We start from the raw sequence: 940 nt of genomic DNA, 5'->3' as shown, positions 1-940 counted from the left end.
GGGGGACACCCGATCTCCCGTATGCCGCTCAAGCAAAATGTGCAGACGGCAGTCAGATTTTATGGCATTACGTCTGATCGGGAAGCTCTACTCTATGTATTTCGGCATTTATCAAAGGGCCTGCGTTGGGAATTGATTTCACTGGCGGGAGTGCATAATCCTCCGTTGGCGACGGTGTGGAAGTTGCTCGACGAAAAGTTCGGCACAAGCGACACGCCGGGCACTGTCGCAAATCGATGGGAAGCCTTTAGTCAGAGAGAAGGGGAGTCAGTCTCAGATATGTACGCGCGTTTGCTGAGAGAGCGGGCTTTGTATGCGCAAGTGACTGGGACGCAACTGCCCGCAGCGGTTGTGGCCGCCAAGTTCGTATCAGCGCTTGCACCACCTTTGAGGGGGGCCCTTGAGACGGCGTGGGGTCGCATGCTTGGAGATTTCACTGTCGAGCAAGTCAGGGAGCACGCCCTGTTTTATGAAGAGAGACAAGTGGGCAGGACCGTCAGCGATCTAGACAAGTCCGCAAAATGCAGGAAGACCATCAGCCCCTATCCCGGCTCCAAGGCGATGAATGGGTCAGGGTCCATGGCTGCCGCAGCGACTGAGCAGTCCAGAGTCTCTCCTAGTCGCCAACCTCAGGGCTCCTCTATTCATGGTGGTATCACCGCCGGGAATCGTTGTAAGTATTGTTCGGAGAGAGGCTATAAGAAAGCCGATAAGCACTCCGACGCCAGTCAAAATTAAAATTAGTTGACTCAGTCGCGCGCCCCTCTTCACCCCATACAATGTTGGTTGGGGTCGTCACGAATGACATCATAGATGATTGTAAGCAACATTGTGGAGGGGGAGAGGGGGAGCATACCAGAGACTAATCACACACTGTTGTCTCTCTCTGTACATACTTTTGCGTTTGACTGTAGTGCGATTTGTGGCGCAGCGACGACAG

The 940-nt window shown here is 53.8% G+C and overlaps 1 protein-coding gene across 1 annotated transcript; it reads left to right on the top strand.

Annotated features, from left to right (window-relative positions):
* Positions 1 to 279: 279 nt before the first annotated feature.
* On the top strand, positions 280 to 738 carry Pmar_PMAR021161 (hypothetical protein; the record flags this gene model as incomplete). The annotated part of the gene is made up of 1 exon (XM_002787169.1): positions 280 to 738. The coding sequence occupies one exon, from the start codon at positions 280 to 282 to the stop codon at positions 736 to 738; it is 459 nt and encodes a 152-aa protein (XP_002787215.1).
* Positions 739 to 940: the final 202 nt, after the last annotated feature.

This window comes from Perkinsus marinus (genome assembly GCF_000006405.1).
Source record: "Perkinsus marinus ATCC 50983 genomic scaffold scf_1104296930160, whole genome shotgun sequence".
NCBI lineage: Eukaryota > Perkinsozoa > Perkinsida > Perkinsidae > Perkinsus > Perkinsus marinus.
The sequence above is the reverse complement of the archived record's forward strand: the minus strand, read 5'-3'. Positions and strand labels throughout refer to the sequence as shown.